Consider the following 16,432-nt stretch of genomic DNA (forward strand, 5'->3'; position numbering starts at 1 on the left):
CTGCCTCGGCCCAGCCCTGTCCAGGTTTATCATATAGATTTCTATTCCCTATCTGGGTACATTTAATGAAGAATAATCATGTCCCCATAGCTATGCTAGATATCTGCCTGTACAACCTACTTTGAAACCTGAATAGCTTATGACACAAGGCGAATGGTAATGACAGAGGTGCTCAAAGAAACATGTGACGCTAATGGATTAACGGCCATTTACCGTACTTTAGTGCATCAGGCCCCAGATGAGATAATTGTACAGGCATGGCAATTTCTAGGAAGATGCACTCTCTGGATTAACCCAGCACATGGGCGAAGTATGCGGAAAAACACTTCCTGGGCAATACCAGATGTTCAGTCAGAAATTTGTAGTGATCTGCACCAATTCCAAATGATTCATTTATGTGTACAATTGTGTACAAATTACATTTTTAGCTTTCATTTTTTGACAATTTCTAAAAAGAGCCCATGTCATTGCTGTAAAGGGCTACATGAATGAATGTCATACATTAATAAGGCTTATTATTTAAGGGTTGGGTTAACACGGATTTGCCATTGTTTGTTGATGCTACAGGCTTAGAGCCCTAGGTGGATAGAATGTAGCTGTGAATGCCGCCAACTCCAGAAGCTATATGTAGCTTCCGGGAAAACTCAGTCAACAACGGTATTTAAGCAATCAAAAGCAAATGATGGTAAACAGCGTGAGATGAATGTTGCCTTTCATCTCAATTACAACGTGATGTATCCCAATCTATAAATAAAGGGGACAATCACCAGCAGCAGCCCTTCTAAACCAACCCTTAAGGCTCAAAAATCCATTCTATTGGTGAGCCATTTGGTCCAAAAAACGTCTGCTTCTCTTTTTACAGGTGCCGTTTACAACATACCTTGATGCCTGTGTGCAAGATGCCTGTGGATGTGACACCGGAGGAGATTGTGAATGCTTGTGTGAAGCTGTTGCTGCTTATGCTGCCGCATGCCTTGCTGCTGGAGTGTGCATTGACTGGAGAAGACCAGATTTTTGCCGTAAGTCAGTGGTCAGTAACTGAATGCATGTAGGGGCGGCTCTTCCATGAAGCAACGTGAATCGCTTGCTTCAGGGCGGCAACAATTAGAGGGAGACAAGAGGCGGCTCCTCTCCCAAAAATGTCCCTTTCCTCCCACTCCCCATCTCCCCCTCCCTAAATGTGCTGTGTCATTTCATTCACGTGCTTTCAGCGTTCAAGCAATGGGATCTCCATCTGCCTGTCCAGCTCCCTAAATCCATGGCTACAGAGGTGCCTCAAGGGACCTGTGACAAGCTGCCTGTCACATGAGGCACCGCTGTAGTCAAAGAGGAAGCAGGACTTAATGTGTGACTGGTGATTCCATTTCTAATCTGCTGAGAGCGGGTGAGTGATGCGGCACCATTGCAGCCCATACTTGGAATCAGAGCCTGCATGCTGTGGGTCAGCAGGAAGGAGATGCTGTCTTGTAGGAAGTAGTGTGAGGTAAGGCTAGAGCCAGTGCCTGCAATGCACAGCCCGAAGTGTCTCACACACACATAAAAAGGGGCCGTCCTCACAATGTATTGCTTCAGGCAGCAAAAAGTATAGAACTGCCCTTGGGAGCATGCAGACCCTCGCTGCATACAATGGGATTGCTTTCAAAGGTCTGCCACTTGCTTTATTAGAAAATTGCACTTGAAAGTGCATGGCAGGCAAGCTTGTTTATACAAGGGCAATAAGATTTGTTAAGAGATGTTGTCACAGAAGGACCTGTGGACCTGGCTGGCCCTTGATGTAGTAATATGCCAAATGCCACCTATGCACCTGTGTGTTTTATGTCAAAATGTATGTGTCATCTACTTCATAATAATCATTCTGCCCAAGGGCTCCAAAAATTAGACTTCTTAGGCCGTATATAATGGGAATCATTTGTTGTTAAAAATGTTAACCATATATTTTGGCAAGATGCTATGAGACGAGCGCTGTAAAAAGAGTGCAGGAGATTCTGGCACAGTCGGCGCCACCATAGGCCATAATAGGAGTCATGGCTATAGTGGCGCTCAGTGAGTAATTTGGGCGCCATCAAAAGCCGGAGCACAAATTACTAAGAAAAACACTGTAATTCGGCTGCCAGCAATAGCTGTAAGCCAGGTTACATATTTTGACCACTATCCATGGTGGCCTGGAGGGGGAATAGTAATAAATGCTGCCGGGACTTGTGCAGGAGTAGGGTGAGCCATTTATTGGCTGTATCCTGCGCCCAAGTCTCCCGGCTCCCAATGAATAGGTATGCACTATGAGATATTTTCTGACATGAGATATACTGTACCGTATTTCTCAATACTGCATAATGGAAATGAATGCTTTACCCAAATGGTAAAGACATACAAAAATGTGTGTGGGTACACTTTATCAACTAGAGATCTATTCTACAGTGTTTATCAGAATCTCTGGAAAATGTTATAATTGTAATACTATTATATTATACAATAAATATTTGTAAGATTGTATCTATCTATAAACTTTCATTTTGGCATAGGTAATAACACATAGGTATTTAGTTATTGAGGGTTTCTTTCCATGATTAAACCTTAAAGAGACTCTGTAACAAATTTTTCACCCTTAGTTCTTCTATCCTATAAGTTCCTATGCCTGTTCTAATGTGCTCTGGCTTACTGCAGCCTTTCCTAATTGCACTGTCTCTGTAATAAATCTTATCTCCTTTCCTCTGTCGTGTCTGTCGGGCTAAGGCTTGAATGTGTGGAATGTGCAGGGCTTCTTGGGATTGGATAGAAGCGATACACACCCTCTGCAGGCCCCCTACACACTCTGTATGACTCACACACTCTGTTTATGTGAGCCTATCACAAGCTGGTTAGTTTGTTTGTAAACACTGCCTAAAACTGTTAATTACAAGCCAGGATTGCAGCAGAGAGTGGCAGAAACAGCATAAAGGGGCACAGGAGAAAATAAGGAATAGAATGGTATGCTTTTTAGTGTAAGAATATTAGAGTACAGATTCTCTTTAATGTTTTGCAATAATTTTTTCCTTCTCTTGTTTAGCTGTTTACTGTGACTACAAAAACACACATGTTGAAACGGAGACGGGTGTTGGTTCTATACTGAGTCCTGATGTGAACTGCACATGGCATTACCAGCCTTGCCAGTGTCCATTTGTACCTCATGGTTATCCACATCTGAACAATGAAGGTATTGTACCATTATAGAGTACAGTTCTTGGCTTTCTTTCCTTTTCCTGCCTCCGTAGACCTATGGTGACCACTATTCACATATTTTGTAGCAGAGTTCTAATTTCCACCCATTCATGACACAGGCTACAGATACCTTATCTTCCTAAAGAAGAAATTCTTTAAATGCACATGTTCTCCTTTCCTTCATCCCCTCATCTGCCTTTCCTTTCTTTCCAGGATCTTAAGGTGCCCACTAATGATACATTTTTGATTGTCTAATCTTACCAAATCTGTTTTGTAGAAGGGTAAACTGAGTGAATATACTTTGATTGGATACTTTATGTAGTCCTTCATATAACTAAGATGGCCATTAACGATACGATTCTTCGTACGAAAAAGTTAAAAGCATAGGCGCCCATTGAAATAGCAACATTGAGCAGTAATTTCAGAGCCCACTAATTTATCAGGCGCCGTGGGCACCCAAATTTCCCCTCAATGTCCACTATTTCAATGGGCACCTATGGCGGCACCCAAACTTCTGACCTTAGAGGGGCACCCAAATTTCCTTCTTTTGACCCGACTAGCTATGCTACTATTGTAAACCAAATCCTATGGTCCTTTCTTCAATTCTGGGCCTAGTTATTGTAATTGGCAAAATAGACCTTAATGGAAGTTTATTTTAAACAGTAATTTTAGTACAGGCCTCAGCTGCATACATTTGCTGACATGTGCAAAAATAAGCCACTGCAAAGCTCAGATCACTTAACTGCAATGTTTACTTAGTCAGTTGCTGTCTTACTCCCTTCTCCACCCATATTCCCATCCTGAATAGTCTACATCTACTGGAAGTTAAAATGGGTCTTACTCTTCTATAATTGAGGCACCTGTGAATATTTCTGAGTTGTGAACCCCATTGGTAATGCTGATTCTTTTTTTAATGAGTTAATTATACAAATACATTCAGAGATTTCTCTAGTTTGACTTGTACCTTTCTGCACAGGATGTTATCAGTGCGGTCCTACCCACTACTACGAACCAGACACGAAGAAGTGTGTGCCTTGTGGTAAGTTTTATTAACAAATAATAATATTTATACAGCATTATCATATCATGATTGTACAGTATAAAGGCCCATACACACGTCGGATTTTTGCGAACGACCCGTCGTTTGAACGTTCCGTCGTTCAGTCGTTCGCACGTCAAATCCGACGTGTGTACAAACTATCGTTCGGGTGACAAGACTGGCGGATCGCTGGAAACCAGTCTTATCATGCGAACGATAGTCCGTACACACGTCTGATTCCGCGTGCGAACGACTGAACGACGGGACGTTCAAACGACCCGTCGTTCAGAAAAATCCGCCGTGTGTATGGGCCTTATGTCATCTTAATACTTGAGCCAGAACAATGTAACGAGAACTAATCTTACTTTTGAAAAATTCACCCTAGTAGTTTATATTACACAGTGACTATAAGTGAGTTAAATACAGTTGACATTGTTGCAATATTCTATAAAGTTGCTGTATGCTGGTCCCAAAATTGTTGTCATTGTATCTCTTCAGTTGAACCATCATCTACAACACCAGGACCAACTACCACCCCTCTATCAACGACATCTTCAGCAACATCTACATCTCATTCTACAACTCCAACATCAAGCACAGGTTGGTACCCAATATATCATCCTTTTCCCAATTCAGATATGATGAAGTTCCAGAAGCATCACCCTGCAAATTCACATCACCTGTAAGAGCACACCTACAAGAGACACACAGCACAAAGGTACATTTAGTTACATGTATACTGTAATCCATTACTGTATCTGCTGATGGCACAATCTGGCTAATGTTACACCGACAGCCTATATAACATAGCATCTTAAGGAGTGAGTATTTCTATTTTGTAATTATGGCTGCAGTTATTTAGCCTGGTCCTGTATTACAGTCACTAAAGATATCTTTTTATGTTGCAGAACAATGCCTAGATATTAAAGCATATCCATTATTTGGTAACAAATATGATTCCAGAAAGAGGCAAACATTGATGTTGCTTTTATAAAAGATATCTAAAAGTTTGCGAAAGGAAAGATTATACAATACATTCCAGAACAGCTCTATCTACATTGTTAAAAACTTACTGAACTTTACTACAGCCTCTTGTTTCTGTCGGTATTTGGTTTTTTTTACACAATTTCCTCAGCTGCCAAGCTGTGATATAAGGTAGTGTCTACAAATAGCTCAGGCTTATAAGACAGGAACTTCACATCTAAGGAATTATTTACTTGTGTGCAGTCTCGGGCCATAGACATGAAACAGACTACAAGTCACTTGATCATTTTCCCAAGCAGAGACATGAAAACGTGGAAATCTCTTTATTGTGCCGTATTTATATGTACAGATGGAGGCAAAGAATGCAAGGTGATGTAATCTTTGCCAAAACTGCTGCATATAAGGTTAGGTTCACAGTGGTCAGTTATAACACACATGCGTTATAATGTTTGTGAGAAATGTAGACTGGACACAGACTTTGAAACAAAACCTGCATACAGTAAGTTAGAATAATGTTATGATGCAGAACTGTGAACAGGTCCATAGAATTGTATGGGCAGTGAGTTGACATGCAGAATTATTCTGCAGCGCAACTCAGCACTGTGAACTAGGCCTAAAACTTAAATGGATGAAGTGTTTTTTTCCTGCCTAAAAAATTAAAATCTTACAAGTGTCAAGTTCAGCACCATCCCTTCCTTGTGGAATAATATGTAATAAAACACTAGAGGTCCCCACTACAACCTAGGAGTTACTAATGCTGTGAAATCTGTAATAGAAAAGCCTATAGAAAATGACATTTCCTCTGGAAATCATAATGATATTATAGTAATGGCACAGTACACAATGAATATAAGTTAAAGAGAGTTGAACTGGTAGGTATGTTATTTTATAACTTAAATACGATATTGTAGTATGTCATCAAAATATATTTATTCACATACTCCAAAGTACAAGCAACACGTTTTGCAGGTATATTCCTGCTTCCTCAGGCAATCAAGAATAGGAGTATCATACAGCAAAGTCTCTAGTGCACGCCTAGCGCCTCTGTCTAGGTGTGCACTAGAGACTTTGCTGTATGATACTCCTATTCTTGATTGCCTGAGGAAGCAGGAATATACCTGCAAAACACGTTGCTTGTACTTTGGAGTATGTGAATACATTTATTTTGATGAAAAATTGACAGCTTCATGTCTGTTTGGGGGAGGTGAGTCCACCGCTGCCTCCCTGACAATTTTTGTTAACATTTTTAGCATATTTTATCCTTTTGGCGCCTCTGTTCACCTTCTTCGAATCCAGTGTCCATCCTGGGTGGAGGGGTGATATACCCTTATTCCCTGAACTACAGAGAGCAACATCTTAACCCTGAGTGGGGACAGGTCTTAATCTCCCCACCTGCATTTACAGTGGTTGCTTTAGCTGTAACCCTGGTTTGTGAGTATTGTTATTACTTACATTCATTTTTCTCTAATTCCAATACATACTACACTTTATTGGGCTCTCGGTTTCTTTCTGTTGTAGTATGGAGTGTTTTAAGCTGATTTTCATAACAAGGTCACACAAAAAGTTTTTTAAGGGAACATTTATGAAAATAATACATATCTATACCAGTTTTAGCAAAAATACCGCACTTACCACATCACGTGTTGTTTTTTTTCCCTTCGGAGGCACCAGGGTTATAACGGTGTGACTTTTCAGATGCAGTGAGGTCTGATTGTTCCGAATCTCACTGCTAGCACAGCACTGCAATGTAAAAGGAGCCTAAGTCATTAAAAACCTGTAAAAAAAAAAACATAGAAATTGAGTAAAACTGAGAAATCTGTCATGCAATCCAAGCACACAACCATCTAACTCAATCACTGCTCAGCAGACTTGATGCATCTGGAGAATCTAGTTTCAAGGATGTACATTAACGCATTATGTATCTTGATATCAATCCGCCTTAGCTGTACCTGTGAATTTTGCATGTAAGTACTCTGTTAACACAAAACATCAGTTACTTTAATTTTATTGGTAAGTACAACAAGCCTATAGCCAAAAAACTAGTAATTTACTGCAAATGATTGACTGTCCTGATGCTGAAAGGTAAGCCAAGCAGTCTGGTAACAGCCTCTAATATTTGCCATACGCTGATCAATTTTTAATTTATTGTTTCAACGCATACCTTGGTTCCAATAATTATGGAGGCTGTCTTTTTTTCTTTCCTTTATGCCAGTTGCTTGCCTGGTTGTCATGTTGGTGATCATTTAGTTTGAGTAGTTTCTGAGTCGCATACATACAACAAGTATGCAGCCAGTGGAGTCACAGTGGAACTAGAACACCTTATTAGCACAGATTAGCACAATGGCCAGGAAAGTAGCATTTTGAAAAGGGAGTCACCAGTGGTACTGCCTATAGTCACCTCATTTCAGGTTTCCTTTAAAGGCCCTTTAGCTTCATAAAAAAATTAAGCTGTTACTGTTTGCATGGGTTATGATTGTTCTCCAGTTTAATGTCAAAGCTGCAGTTGTGCTGAGAAATGCGTAGCACCACCTCACTCAGCGCCTACTTTTCCCTTATTCACTTAATTAAATCCCAGCAGGAGGAGCATGGTTCCCCTTGTTTGTAAAAGTACAAGACTGCTGCATACATTTGTAAGGTGCAATACACTTGTACAGTACAGAATATAAAAGCCTATTCTCAATCTTATAAATGTATCTAATGAATGCATGTTGTAGTTCTGTACTGTGCACAATGTTAAAGGGAACCTACATTGAGAAGGATATGGATTTTTCCTTTTAAAATAATACCAGTTGCAAGGCTAACCAGAACAGATTTTTTGTAAAACAGGCGTTGTTCGACCAGGGGGACCAGACAGGGCATCTACTGGCAACTATTGTACGAGCACAGCAGGGATCCAATTTTATTTCCTTACTCAAAACCCCTATGGGAAACCTGGTTGATCACCCAACAGATATTTTAAAAGAACTTCGAAGATACTATGCTGACCTTTACTCTTCTAAACTGTCTTGTTCCATTGATGAGATTAATGAGTTTGTAAAAGATATCCCTTTGGCCAAATTATCAGAGGAGGATAGGCAATTATTGAAGGCTCCCCTGACTTTGGAGGAGTTAGAAATTGCTGAGGCTTCTATGGCAAATAACAAAGCCCCGGGTACAGACGAACTCCCATCTGAAATGTATAAACAGTATTTAGAAATACTATTGCCCAAACTACTAGAAATGGCCACTAGGGCACAAGAGGTGGGACATGTACCTCCTTCTTTGGATGTAGCTACAATTGTCCTTATCCCTAAATCTGATAAGGACCTGTTGCTGACTGAATCCTATCGCCCAATCTCATTGCTAAATACAGACGTCAAAATTATATCAAAGGCCTTGGCTAACAGATTATCTAAGGTGATCCCAACATTGATTTCGCCAGATCAGACAGGGTTTATGCCGCAAAAAGCTACCGCAAACAACATTCGTCGGCTCTATTTAAATCTTCAAGCTCCAGCAGTTAATGTGGGCTATAGGGCAATTCTTGCATTAGACATAGCCAAGGCCTTCGATAGTGTAGAATGGAAATATTTATGTGGGGTATTGGAACATATGGGATTTGAGCCATATTTTATCGGTTGGGTGGGGACACTGTATTGTTCACACACTACCAATTATAAGAGCCAATGGCTCTGTGTCATCCCAATTTAGATTGCAACGTGGTACGAGACAGGGGTGCCCCCTGCCGCTGCTGCTATTTGCAGTCGCTATCAAGCCACTGGCAGAATGTGTTAGGGGCTCTCCTCATATTTCTGGATTTCAATATATATATATTGAAGAAAACATTTCGCTATACGCGGATGACACATTGTTATATCTGGCAGACACACAGTCCTCGTTAGTGTTAGATCCTGTTCTAAATCACCTTGCTTCGACACCATCAACTTCCTATAGTTGCGTCTCACAGACTGTGAGATAACTTGACTCTCAACACAGCAAGCAGGAGATAAACTTTTCTCAGGCTTCTTCAATGTTTACGGAGTTTATTCAGGAATCAGAAATACAGATAGATACAGTTCATCATATCCTAGCCACGCCAATCTTCATGTTGCGTTACAAGCTTCCTGATTAGACTTCCTGCTGAAGTCAATCAGGTACCTTCTTTCTAACCTAAGTTACACTAGACTACCTATGTACAGCATACATTATATCAGATTACAGAAAGGAATGAACATACTTAGAGGTCCCAGTCAGCCTTGCGAGCTAGTGTGAAATTAAGAAGCAGAGTGAGCTCCCATAGCTCACTCAGGCTTTAATACCGACTAGGAAAGAGTTAAATATGACATCATCTTCGCCATCCCCTAGATCAGACTATTGGTGGACCCACTCGTGGTGTCATCATACACACCTACTCGATTAATATTCAATGAGGCTTCTGACATACATACAGGAATGTGGGTGTTTATAAAACATGGCTGATGTTTATTGTTCTAGTGGCGTACATGCCCAGGTCAGGGAGACCTGTGGCCTTGTCCATAGAACAGCTTCTTGGTATGTTCTAGTTCTGCTGACAGAACTGCAGATTTTCTCTCTTAGAGAGAAAATCCCCTTAAAGGGCAGGTCTGCTCCTCAAGCCTTTTTGACTAACTCAGTCCAAATAACTGAGGCCTACTTAAATTATAACAATCCCCCCTAAAAAGGCTTGATCCGCAGATCCCAACTTCTGAACCTAACCGTACCTGGTTTCTTTCCTTTATGTTTCACTTTTCGATGTTCGTGCTCACACAACTTCTCTGCTCTCGGCGGTTATCCCTGGAAGAGAGAGAGCAAGACCTCTTGGTCTTCCTGTAACCAGGCTCTCTGGGGAGGCCCTACTTCTAAATCCCTCTATACCACATGCTCAGCATTTGCGTCACTTGCGTATCACTCACAAACTTGCATGACCACAGAAAAGTGAAACTCGTTTGTTTGTTACTCAATGGAGCAGTGCCAGGTGCCTTCTAAAAGAGTGCCTTTATACAATCAGCTCCATCACCGGTACTACTAAACCTATACCCGTAACCCTGTATATCCCTTAATTTAAAAATATTGGTTCATGAGATTGTTTTTGAGGCACCAATCTCTTGACCAGGTTAATTTGTTTTACGTAATTTTAACACACAACCTCACCTGGATAATGATGCCTAAAGTTGTCATCTCCATCCAGACAACCAGTGGGTGTAGGAAGAACTTTTGAACTGCAGTGGCCCAGTCCGAGTGTCCCTGGAACATCACCGGAAACCTTTTCCACCAGGTCAGACTGGAACTCACCTGCTTATTTTTGTGTTCTACCTCGTTAAGATCACTTAGATCATGGTGAAATCTTACCTCCAACTTAGTGTACTGTTTGTTTAACCGTTGTATCAAAGTATGGTCGTCTTGGATCAACCCCTGTTCCCCTTTGTCCCATGTCGTGTTCTCTTTTAGGACGGGAACTACCCATGAAATTTTGACCTTACGAGTTCTCTTAACCATTTGAGAAATAACGTCATCAAACCTGGATGACTGGATCCATATGGGATCTCCGCTCACCCAATATGTTCCCCTTGACAGATCCCCCTTATTGGAACAATTATGAAAATGTACCTTGAATGTGTCCTTAGACATGATGCTAAAAAAACAAACCTTTCCTTCAGCCACCGGGACTATCGGTTTGGCTTCAGGGTGGATCTTTTGAATGGTAGCCTCGCATTCTGCGTTATTGAGCCTGCAGGCTTCTTCACTAAATTTGACTTGCCCCGGAAAACACAGGTACCTCTGGGAGAATTGCCCGCATGAGGACAACTCTACTCGTTTCACCTCCCCGTCTAGCACCAAAAAAAGTTTGACCTCTCAGGTCATGGTGTAAGACATGTGTGGAGGTGGGAACTAAGGAAGTGGCGGTGCCTAAAGGAATGTTGCACCGTTTCCATTTGTTCACCCAAACCTCTTGAAGCTTCCATGCAAAAGATCCTTCTCCAGAAAAATCGATATACCTCCCCTTGTCCAATCTCAGTTGGACAGGATCTTTAAGCATCTCCCTGACCAAATATGTCCCCAACTGTCCTGATTGGACCTCTTCCCCCCTTATGTCCCGAGGCACAGTATGTACCAGAGGTTGGGAAGACTGTACTCTCTGCAATCTTTCAATTAAGAGTACCTCTTCACTTACCCAACTAGCATAAGGATAAGCGGCTGCATATGGACTGTGTAATATCGTCCCCTGTTGTGACCCGTGTAATGTGAATGGGGTTCCCTGTGTTGGCTTTCCCTCCCCCGGGATCACTCTCTCCACCCTCTTTGTCACCTGGAAATGTGGCTCGATCTCGATTTTTACTTCTTGTTTCGAGAACCACCACCCCTCGGCTTTCCAGCCTTTACGTGTGTATCGTTGTTTCAAAGGCACTCTCTGTTGGTAGTTCCAGAGTGTGATGTTGTCCCCTGCGTCTCTCTGGTAGGAGAATTGACGCCTCCTGTTCATTCCTCTCCAATCTGGAACCATCTCACTCTGGATAACCAAGACAAGGTACCCCTGAATCACACACTCCACCTTTTGCATGTACCCATTGTACTGCAATGTACCTTTTAACAAAACTTTGGATCGGTGCATCGATTCTGGGAGTGTGGCATTCAATAGCAGATTTACCCTGCCATTCAATCCATACTGCCCGAACACCAGACCCTTCAGACCTGTCACCCACCTTGTGCCCTGAAATTTGTTTTCACCTGGCACAAGTGCTCGTTTCCTCCATCCCTGCTTGGTCCATCTGTGCCAAGCGGAGGGAGGTGTGAAAGGATTAGTACCTTTGTCACCAAACATTAACATGCTTGGGCCTTGCATTCTCATTAACCCCTTATTATACATGAGAATGTCCTCTCTTCGTTCTCCTAGGACGAAATGGCAACCTAGGATCACCATCAGCACGGTACTCTTCATTATAAAAGCACCACCTTGGGAAAGAAAAACATTAGCAATTTGCACTATGCTTTGCTCAGTCAGTTTTTTTAGTCATTTTCCGATCTCAGGAATCTCGTGTTTTAGTCTCTTTCCAATTTCAGGAATCTCGCTGTTCTCCAACCTCAGATTGGCATCTGGAACCTTTCGCTTATCTGACTGACATCTCCATCTTTGCTGCCAGCACTGTAGCTGTCTCGAGTCCATATTGCCAAACTCCCGAAATCGAAATACAAACAAATCAATTCTTATTAATGATTTGCGATTCGCCCTGCGACTTGTACTATGTACACTTTAACCGGTTCAGCGCCGCAGTGCCGAAAATCTCATGCATCCGAGCAACGTTCACCTCCCATTCATTCGCCTATAACTTTATTGCTACTTATCACAATGAATTGATCTATAGCTTGTTTTTTCCGCCACCAATTAGGCTTTCTGTGGGTAATACATTTTGCTAAGAGCCACTTTACTGTAAATGCATTTTAACAGGAAGAATAAGAAAAAAACGGAAAAAAATCATTATTTCTCAGTTTTTGGCCATTATAGTTTGAAATTAATATACGCTACCGTAATTAAAACGCATGTATTTTATTTGCCCATCTGTCCCGGTTATTACACCATTTAAACGATGTCCCTATCACAATTTATGGTGCCGATATTTCATTTAGAAATAAAGGTGCATTTTTTCAATTTGCGTCCATCACTATTTATAAGCTTATAACTTTAAATAATATAATAACATATTCTCTTGACATGCATATTTTAAAAGTTCAGACCCTTGGGTAACTATTTATGTTTTTTTTTTTTTTTTTAATTGTTTTTTTTTTTTTTATATATATAAAAAGTGTATGTGGGTAATTTTTGGTGTGGGAGGGAAACTGCTAATTTTAAATGTAAAATAATGTTTTTTTTTTATCAAAAATGTATGTGGGTGCAGTTTACTATTTGGCCACAAGATGGCCACAGTGAAAAAAGTCCTAGATGCGAACCAGCTCGCATCTAGGAACTAAAATGCTGAGGAGTTGTTTCCTGGGGGCAGAAATACCACGCTCTCTGGAGAGAAAGCGTCGGTATTTCTGCGGGGAAGTTAGATCGGTGAATGGGAATTATATTCCCATTCACTGATCGGGGGGCTAGCGGCGGGCAGCGGGAGCGCGCGCGGGGGCGCGCCCGATCGCGCGCACGAGCCGGCGGCAGCACCAGTGCCTATCTGGACGAGGAAACTCGTCCAGATAGGCCGAACTGGTTAACTTGATCAATATATGCCGTAATTGATCTCGTTGCTTTATGGTTCTCATGAACTCTGTTTACTCTTTTTGGTAGATTGGAGTTAAACCTCTCTCCCCTACCTAAGTACTATCCGAAGTACTTACCTGTGTAAAATATGCTCCCGCGGACTTCACCTTTGGAAGCTCTCACCTCATTGCAAGCTCCCTCCACATCCCCCCCTATCTGTCCATGCGCGGCCGTCGCATGCACAGATTACGGACGCCACACCTGTTGTTGCTTTGCAGGTAAGCCTGCAATGCTCTTACTCATTATCGCATTTACTTATCTAGAACCTCATTGCGATACCAGCTCTGCTAGAAGTTCTGTGTATTGTACCCTCTGACCAATGTTTGCCGTGCTACTACCCCCATACTACACAAAAAAAACTGGCTGCCTCCCTGTAGGAAGGAGCACTTTGCACTTAAACTACACAGGGTGCAGGGCTAAGCATTCCAGCATCAAATGCCTGTATGCATATCCCTGAATGCCCACTTGGTAGGTAGTCGTATGGCAAACCTGTCCTGATACACTGTCACTCTGTAAATGGCAATTCTTTCATTTGTATAATTGCCCCATGAACTGCTGTCAGTTCTTGTTCTTTGTGCTACACTTGATAGGAGCTGGAAAAAAACATATTTGACCAATCAGTGGACGGAAAAAAACACACAAAAAAACAGCCCCAGTCCAGCATAGACCTCTTAATCAAACTCTGGACCTGTCCACGACAAAAACTGGAAAAAAAAACGTTACCGCTCTGCAGCAGCGGCGACGGATACCTGGATTGGTCAACTCCCTTTTTTTTCCAACTCCGGCACCCCCTTGCTGCACTGTCCCCCCTTTTCTCTATTGGGAACTCATGCTGCAACACCCATTAAGGTGTCCAACTTACAGGAATAATCCCATAAGCAACTCAGTACAGACCCTTTCCTGATCTGTGCTGTTCCTTGTCTCCCTGCACCTAGCTGGGAAACATTTCCTATCTGTGACCATGCTAGTCTTACAGTAATAGCTTGGTGCACGTGTTCTGGCATTCCTTTCCATGGACCCAGGGAAAAGCTCTGGGGAAATACTTTGGGATCCGAGATACTCAGTAGAATGTCTCTGTATTGCTACCCCCCTCCCTTTCAGCTACTCTGCCCAGAGCCGCGAGCACAGCCTGACGTGACGTGGATCCCCCAGCCCCTCCTCCCCCCTGCCATGACGTGTGGGAGCCATGACTCTTGGGGGCGGGCCCTCTCCACTGCCGCCATTTTGAGTCCTGGACTGCCAGCTAAGATGGCTGCTCCCATAGCAACCTCTCAATCCTATAAACATTAGGAGAAAAAACAAACTCAAACAGAACAAACATTTTATGCATAGTTACACATAGCTGTCCCAGCTGCAATTCTAAATACGATACATCGTAGTATCACCCAGGGACGTGGAAAGCTCTCTCTCTTCACAACTATCTGCTTAACACAGACATAGCTCAGACCCACTAGAGCGTGCTGTGAACTCTAAACCACTTTAACTGTTACCATCCCATCTAGAAACTTCTTCTAAAACGAACATTTATCAGCCGAAGCTGACCAACAACATTAAACATATGCAGACATTTAAAAACATTGTAGCAGCTCTGATTGGAACGAGAGAAGCTTGCAGAACATCTCACAAACACCCCTATGGACAGGGAAACAAACATGCTGCCCGGAAAAAACACGCCAGAGTACAGTCGCACTTCACCCATTATCTCAGCTGTAGCTATAACTTACTTCTACTGTCACAGCGACCCAGAGCCATGGGCTGTGCCTTCCTGTCTCCCCAGCTCACCGAAAAAAAGAGAGAAAAGAAGAAAAAAAAAAACAGCTTACCACTGTCTCTCACTCCCTCTTCTGTCTACTCGTCTCCCCTCCTCTCTTCCCCTCATCCACTACTAACAGACTGAAACACTGCTGACTTCTCCCTGCCCCCCCCCCCCCCATCTGGCATCCTTCCCAGTCTCTGGACAGGGAGAAAGAAAAACAAAAACAAAAAACATAGAAGGAGGAAAGAAAGAAAGAGGAAAAAAGCTGTAATTAACACAGAATATACATATTAACCACTCCATTGTTATAACACCAAATACAACACAGATAACGCCATATAACAACGTAAATCATACATGCCTGATCTGCGGACTCTTCGCAATTCACCAGCTCTCGCAACTTTCCCTCCGCGAAACTCAAATTTGGACTCCGGAACGTCCCCTCACAGCGGATCGATCTCCAGTGCCAGTTGCGAGCAGCCGTAGCCTCGGAGGGTTCCTTCCGACCCAGGTTTAGGCTTGTAACTGTGTGCACATTCAGTTACAGTGTAACGTCCAAGAGTTTCGCCGCTGATTCCTCGAATTGCAGCCCGTGTGCTCGGCTCACGCACACTCCCCACACCAGCTTATCAGGTTGATAAGCTTTTCCAGTCCGCGTCTATTCCGCTAGTTTTGCTGTGGAATATCTTGAAAACTTCTTCGGCCCCTGGCCCCGTCTGCCTGTTTTGCTAGACGAAGGGTTCATCGGCACCATTGTATATATATTATAACAGTTAGCAGCTACTATCCATTTACTTCAGAAATGTAAACAGTACTCCGGTCTCTCCGTGAATTGGAACAAGTCCTGTATTATGCCAGTAGACCTTTTCGTAATACCTCCCAAATTTGATCATCTACATCAGCAGGCAAATTGTAGCCAATCAGGCTACACTCCCTCCTGGAGCCCCACCCCCCCTTATAAAAGGCAGGCAGTGTCAGGCATTGGACTCACTCGTGTGCCTGCAGTAATTAGAGAAGGGAGAGCTGCTGTGCAGAGACTTATAGGGAAAGCTTAGTTAGGCTCTTGTAGGCTCATAGCTTGTTCCTTGCTGATTGTTATTGCTAAAAAAGCACCCCTTTTGAGAGCTAATCTTGTTTTTGTGATCTATTTTTTTTTTGTGTGTGGCCCACTTGCATTATATACAGCCCTGTCAGTCAGTCGCAGCTGGCC

The 16,432-nt window shown here is 42.5% G+C and overlaps 1 protein-coding gene across 1 annotated transcript in view; it reads left to right on the forward strand.

Annotated features, from left to right (window-relative positions):
* Window positions 1-4,920, forward strand: part of MUC6 (mucin 6, oligomeric mucus/gel-forming) — a 111,788-nt gene extending 106,868 nt beyond the window's left edge. The window contains exons 28-31 of the mRNA XM_068259822.1: window positions 863-1,019; window positions 3,044-3,190; window positions 4,172-4,234; window positions 4,733-4,920. Of these exons, the coding sequence (XP_068115923.1) occupies window positions 863-1,019; window positions 3,044-3,190; window positions 4,172-4,234; window positions 4,733-4,920 (555 nt within the window). The remainder of the gene's footprint in view (window positions 1-862; window positions 1,020-3,043; window positions 3,191-4,171; window positions 4,235-4,732) is intronic.
* Window positions 4,921-16,432: the final 11,512 nt, after the last annotated feature.

This window comes from Hyperolius riggenbachi, chromosome 11 (genome assembly GCF_040937935.1).
Source record: "Hyperolius riggenbachi isolate aHypRig1 chromosome 11, aHypRig1.pri, whole genome shotgun sequence".
NCBI classification, from domain to species: domain Eukaryota; kingdom Metazoa; phylum Chordata; class Amphibia; order Anura; family Hyperoliidae; genus Hyperolius; species Hyperolius riggenbachi.